The sequence below is a fragment of the Vipera berus genome (assembly GCF_964194415.1).
Source record: "Vipera berus genome assembly, chromosome: Z".
Taxonomy (NCBI): Eukaryota; Metazoa; Chordata; class Lepidosauria; order Squamata; family Viperidae; genus Vipera; species Vipera berus.
The window spans coordinates 3,711,342-3,718,271 of record NC_138205.1 but is presented as its reverse complement, the minus strand read 5'-3'; the positions used below and the strand labels follow the sequence as shown (position 1 = coordinate 3,718,271).

At 44.6% G+C, this 6,930-nt stretch overlaps 1 protein-coding gene across 1 annotated transcript; it reads left to right on the top strand.

The window, feature by feature from the left end:
* The first annotated feature begins 512 nt into the window (after positions 1-512).
* Positions 513-5,209, top strand: LOC308677948 (fat storage-inducing transmembrane protein 1-like). Its single transcript, XM_081344672.1, has 3 exons — positions 513-604; positions 943-1,212; positions 4,541-5,209. Exons 2-3 carry the CDS (start codon positions 968-970, stop codon positions 5,157-5,159), a joined length of 864 nt encoding a protein of 287 aa, XP_081200798.1. The 5' UTR covers positions 513-604; positions 943-967; the 3' UTR covers positions 5,160-5,209.
* The last annotated feature ends 1,721 nt before the right edge of the window (positions 5,210-6,930 follow it).

Genomic DNA, 6,930 nt, shown 5'->3' with positions numbered 1-6,930 from the left:
GGGCTCAGGGCGGTGTACAGGGCAATAAATATTAAAAAACAAAATACAAAAGTTAAAAAAACAATTAAATATTATGCCTGATATATACAATAATTAAAACCATGTTAAAACCCCAAACCCATCAAACCAGGTCGGATTGCTCAAATAAGTAAGTTTTTAGATCCCGCCGGAAGGAGCGGAGGTCGGCAAGCGGTTCCACAGGTCTGGTGGAACAGTGGAACAGCTGGCCACCAGAAGTTGTGGGCGCTCCATCAACTGGAGGTTTTTTAAGGAGACACTGGAGAACCACTTGTCTGAAACAGTGTATAGGATCTCCTGCTCCGGCAGGGGGTTGGGCTAGATGACCTCTAAGGTCCCTTCCAACTCTCTGTTATTTGGAAAAGAAGGACTAGGGGAGACACGATAGTAACATTCCAATATTTGAGGGGCTGCCCCAGAGAAGCAGGAGTGGGTGGGTGGGTGGGTTTCAAGTTATTCCCGAAAGCGCCTGAAGGCAGGACAAGAAACAACGGACGGAAACGAATCGAGGAGAGAAGCAACCTGGAATTGAGGAACGTCTTGACAGCGAGGACCATTAACGGGTGGAACAGCTTGCCACCGGAAGGTGTGAATGCTCCAACCGCCGCAAGAGACTGGACAGCCATTTGTCTGAAATGGGGTTTCCTGCCTGAGCACGGGGTTGGACTAGATGACCTCCAAGGTCCCTTCCAGCTCTTATATTTCTTCTCCCCAGCCCTCCCCCCTTCCCTCCCCGATCCCCTAATCCTTATGCCCTTCTGTCCTTCGATCAGCTGTTCCAGCCAAGCTCGTCAAATGCCCACAGCTGTCGCCGGGCATCATTTTTACATGACGTTTTTTTTCCCCTCTTCTCCCCTGCCCCTTTCCGTTGACTCTTCTCTCCTTCGTTCCTCTCCGCCGGGGCATCTTTGCGACCTCCTTCAGGTGGGTTGATCCGAGGGGAGGGGGAATGGCAGAAGGACCAGTCCCCAAGAGACCCTCCTCGCTGCTGGCCACGGGCGCCGGTTGGGCCCAAGCCCTGGGCCAGGCCCTGGTGGTTTTCTGGAGCAACCAGTATGCTTGGCTCCTGGGGGTGCCAGGCCTCCGTCGGGCTTACCACCTCTGGCTGGCGGTCGTGGTCATTTTTGGGCCCCTGCTTCAGTTCTACGTGAATCCCCGGGCCATCTTTGCCAACCATCACAACTTCTTTAACATGTGAGTGATTGCAGGGGGTCCTCTTGGAGGGGGGGTGTCCTAAGGAGGAGCGGGCCGAGCGTGGTGGGGGGCAGCCATCAGCTTGGGGGAAAGGGCAGATTAAATTGTATTTATTTGATTTCTACACTTGCCTATCTCGGCAAAGGACTAATTCCCAAAAACACGTTTTGCATCTTTTAAACATCTTAAAGCTCTGCTTTGCACAAGGCCGCCCAAGGTTGCAGGGAGTCCTCACAACCATTCCTTTAGCGACCGTTCAAAGTTACGACAACACTGGGGGGAAAAAAAGGGTTACGGCTTTTTTTTCCCCCCCACACCACCGTTGCAGCACTCGCGTGATCCAAATTCAGACGCTCGGCAACTGGCTCATACAGGGAGTGCAGAATTATTAGGCAAATGAGTATTTTGACCACATCATCCTCTTTATGCATGTTGTCTTACTCCAAGCTGTATAGGCTCGAAAGCCTACTACCAATTAAGCATATTAGGTGATGTGCATCTCTGTAATGAGAAGGGGTGTGGTCTAATGACATCAACACCCTGTATCAGGTGTGCATAATTATTAGGCAACTTCCTTTCCTTTGGCAAAATGGGTCAAAAGAAGGACTTGACAGGCTCAGAAAAGTCAAAAATAGTGAGATATCTTGCAGAGGGATGCAGCACTCTTAAAATTGCAAAGCTTCTGAAGCGTGATCATCGAACAATCAAGCGTTTCATTCAAAATAGTCAACAGGGTCGCAAGAAGCGTGTGGAGAAACCAAGGCGCAAAATAACTGCCCATGAACTGAGAAAAGTCAAGCGTGCAGCTGCCAAGATGCCACTTGCCACCAGTTTGGCCATATTTCAGAGCTGCAACATCACTGGAGTGCCCAAAAGCACAAGGTGTGCAATACTCAGAGACATGGCCAAGGTAAGAAAGGCTGAAAGACGACCACCACTGAACAAGACACACAAGCTGAAACGTCAAGACTGGGCCAAGAAATATCTCAAGACTGATTTTTCTAAGGTTTTATGGACTGATGAAATGAGAGTGAGTCTTGATGGGCCAGATGGATGGGCCCGTGGCTGGATTGGTAAAGGGCAGAGAGCTCCAGTCCGACTCAGACGCCAGCAAGGTGGAGGTGGAGTACTGGTTTGGGCTGGTATCATCAAAGATGAGCTTGTGGGGCCTTTTCGGGTTGAGGATGGAGTCAAGCTCAACTCCCAGTCCTACTGCCAGTTTCTGGAAGACACCTTCTTCAAGCAGTGGTACAGGAAGAAGTCTGCATCCTTCAAGAAAAACATGATTTTCATGCAGGACAATGCTCCATCACACGCGTCCAAGTACTCCACAGCGTGGCTGGCAAGAAAGGGTATAAAAGAAGGAAATCTAATGACATGGCCTCCTTGTTCACCTGATCTGAACCCCATTGAGAACCTGTGGTCCATCATCAAATGTGAGATTTACAAGGAGGGAAAACAGTACACCTCTCTGAACAGTGTCTGGGAGGCTGTGGTTGCTGCTGCACGCAATGTTGATGGTGAACAGATCAAAACACTGACAGAATCCATGGATGGCAGGCGTTTGAGTGTCCTTGCAAAGAAAGGTGGCTATATTGGTCACTGATTTGTTTTTGTTATGTTTTTGAATGTCAGAAATGTATATTTGTGAATGTTGAGATGTTATATTGGTTTCACTGGTAAAAATAAATAATTGAAATGGGTATATATTTGTTTTTTGTTAAGTTGCCTAATAATTATGCACAGTAATAGTCACCTGCACACACAGATATCCCCCTAAAATAGCTATAACTAAAAACAAACTAAAAACTACTTCCAAAAATATTCAGCTTTGATATTAATGAGTTTTTTGGGTTCATTGAGAACATGGTTGTTGTTCAATAATAAAATTAATCCTCAAAAATACAACTTGCCTAATAATTCTGCACTCCCTGTATTTACGACGGTCGCAGTGTCCTGGGGTGTGTGTCCCAGGATCCCCTTTTGCGACTTTCTGACAAAGTCAATGGGGAAGTCAGATTCACTTAACAACCCCGTTACTAGTTTACCGACCGCAATGATTCATTTAACAACTTGTGTCGAGAAAAGTCGTACAATGGAGCACAGGTCACTTAAATGCTTTAGCAACTGAAAAATTGGGGCTCCGTTGTAGTCGTAACTTGAGGACTAGCTGTAATCCATCCTTAACAGCCTCGTATAACAGATATAAGAACTTCTCGACTTATGACTGTAATTGAGGCCTGAATTATGGCCGTAAGCCGTGCTGGTCGTTAAGCGGATCACCAAATGGCCATGCCTGATTTTTTTTTTAAATGTAATTCAGTCATTCAGTTTCTATGGCCTCCCAACTCAAGTAAGTGACTCTTTACCACCTTTTTTACAGCGGTTGTTAAACAAATCTATTGTCCACCATGGAGGTTTTGTCCTGGAAATGTCAGTTTCCAGCAAAACAACCTCATAAATCGTAGTTGGGCGAACAGCTGCAAAGGGCCGTAAATGTAGACAGGTTGCAGAGCACCCAAAATGCGATCACATGACGAATCCAGATCATAAGTAGCCCTGAAACTTCGAATAGTCGGTAAGCGAACAGTCGTAAATTGAGGACTACCCGCCCTTGATTTCAGCATTTATTCATTCCTGTTTTTCCGTTAATCCATTCTCTGGTTGGTGTAAAGTTTCACCATTCATTACTCGACTGCATCTTCATAAATTGAATGGGAAAAAAAAATTCTATACAGGTAAGTCCTCGGCTTACAACAGTTCATTTAATGACCGTTCAAAGTTTCAACGGCACTGAAAAAGTCTCTTGGGACCATTTTTTAGACAATTTGCAGCATCCCCACGGTCACGTGATCAAAATTCAGACGCTTGGCAACCAATTCCTATTTATGACGGTTGCAGCAACCCGGGGAGAGGCGGGGCGGTGTCACGTGATTCCTCTTCTGCAACCTTCTGACACGCAAAGTTAATGGGGAAGTCAGCCTCACTTAACAGCCGTGTTGCTAACTGAGCAACTGCAGTGATTTCCTTCACATATGCGGTGAGAAAAGTTTTAAAGTGGGGCAAGCTTCACTTAACATCCGTCTCGCTTGGCCACAGAAACTTTGGGTTCAATCGCGGTCATTAAGTCGAGCACTACCTGTAATTCACAGCATCTTCCCTGGAACCAAAATATCCAGGTGGAACCTGGCCACCTTAGCTTAGTGCAGCAGATCCCAGCTTGTTTTTCCTCTCCTCGCAGAGCGTCCCATCATCCTGAGCCTATTTGGATCTGTAACTGTTCAATCCCACCCTCTCTTTTTTTTTTCTAACCCCCACCCCCGGCCAGAAAATTCGTCAGATCCGCCTGGAGCTGGACCTGCATTTTCCTCGGTGGCTTCATCCTTTTGGTGGTCTACCTTGCCACCCACCAGATCCTACTCACCTTCCGACACCTGGCCCGCTTGGCGGTGGGTGCCGGCCTCTGGCTAGGTGCCACCGAAGCTTTCCTGTTGATTGAGAACCTGACGGGCTACTGCTTTGACCCCGTGCCGGAGGGGATCCTGGTCAACAGCCTGCCGGACAAGTGGACCTGTCTGCACGAAGGCCACAAATGGCACGGCTACAACGTCTCGGATCACACTTTCCTGCTAACCTTTTGTTGCCTGCTGATGGTGGAAGAGACGGCCATCTTCCGGCGTTACCTAGCTCAGGGTCACCCTGCCGGGGTCCCGCTGCGCCTCATTTTCCTGCTCAACGTCCTCCTCCTGCTGCTCTGGAACTTCCTGCTGGCGTGCACGGTGGTCTACCTGCACGATTACAGCCACAAAGTCGTGGGAGCCGCCATTGCCACCCTGTGCTGGTTCCTCACCTACCGATGTTGGTACCGCTGCCCATGCTCCCCGGGGAGACCCGGGGCCGGCCTCTTTCTTCGGGGAAGCCTGAAAGAGGCCCTGAGGCAGAACTGAGCGCCTGCCATAAGTCAGGGCGCTCCGTCGGTCGGCCCAAATAAAGAGAGGACGCTTTCCAAAGCTCTCTTTGTGGTTACTGGGGGATCCGAAGAAGTAGAGCTCTCTGCTGTCCCACTTCAGAAAAGGGTTCGGAGCCCCAAGTGTGTCTCACCCTGTTTTTTGTTTTAAAATTAATATTGTACTTTTAAGTAATTAGTGAACTTACTACAGCTACCACTAGAATACTTATTTCTCAAGCTGGACCCCTTTAAGATGGGTGGACTTCAACTCCCAGAATTCCAGGGATGGAATTGGGAAGGGTGTATGTGTGTGAGAGAGAGAGAGAGAGAGGGAGGGGGGACTGGGGGATTCTGGGAGTTGTAGTCCACAGGTCTTCAAGGGGCCACAGTTGAGAAACATTGAGCTAGATTACATAATGATAATGGTGGCGAGGAGGAGGTGGTGAAGAAAAGATGATAGGTGGGAATATTTTTTTCAAGCTTGGTGCCAAGCTGGCTAAGGAGTTGAGACAAAATGTGTTAGGTACAAGTCCAGCCAAAGATTTTTCTGCATTTCCTTATGATATTGTTTATTTCTCTTTGCAGGGATAGACAGAGACAGAAATATAATTCTGTCTATCTCCATTTTACTATCTTATCTCCATTTTCTACCTCCATTTTTCAATATCTATTTATCTGTCTCCATTTTTCTATATTTCCATTTATCTATCTATCTATCTATCTATCTATCTATCTATCTATCTATCTATCTATATCTCCATTTTTTGTATGTTTCCATTTTTCTATATTTCCATTTTTCTATAATCTATTGATCTCCATTTTTCTATGTCTATCCCATCTCCATTTTTCTCTCCCCATTTTTCTATATTTCCATTTTTCTAATCTATATCTGTTTGTCTCCATTTTTCCATATTATCTATCTATCTATCTATCTATCTATCTATCTATCTATCTATCTATATCTCCATTTTCAATATCTATATCTCCATTTTTCTATTTTCCATTTATCTATCTAATCTCCATTTTTGTATGTTTCCATTTTTCTATATCTATTTCCATTTTTCTATATCTAATCTATCGATCTCCATTATTCTATTTCCATTTTTCTATGTCTATCCCATCTATCTCCATTTTTCTATATTTCCATTTTTCTAATCTATATCTGTTTGTCTCCATTTTTGTATATTTCCATTTTCTATATTTCCATTTTTCCATTCTATCATCTATCTATCTATCTATCTATCTATCTATCTATCTATCTATCTATCTATCTATCTATCTATCTATCTATCTATCTCTCCATTTTTCAATATCTATATCTCCATTTTTCTATTTTCCATTTATCTATCTAATCTCCATTTTTTGTATGTTTCCATTTTTCTATATCTAATCTATCGATCTCCATTATTCTATTTCCATTTTTCTATGTCTGTCTTCCCATCTATCTCCATTTTTCTATATTTCCATTTTTCTAATCTATCTGTATTTGTCTCCATTTTTGTATATTTCCATTTTCTATATTTCCATTTTTCCATATTATCTGTCTGTCTATCTCCATTTTTCTATATTTTCATTTTTCTATATCTATTTTCATTTTTCTATATCTAATCTATCGATCTCCATTTTTCTATTTCCATTTTTCTATATCTGTCTCTCTATCCCAGGGGTAGGCAACCTCGGCTCTTTTATGACTCATGGACTTCAACTCCCAGAATTCCTGAGCTGACTCAGGAATTCTGGGAGTTGGAAGTCCATGAGTCATAAAAGAG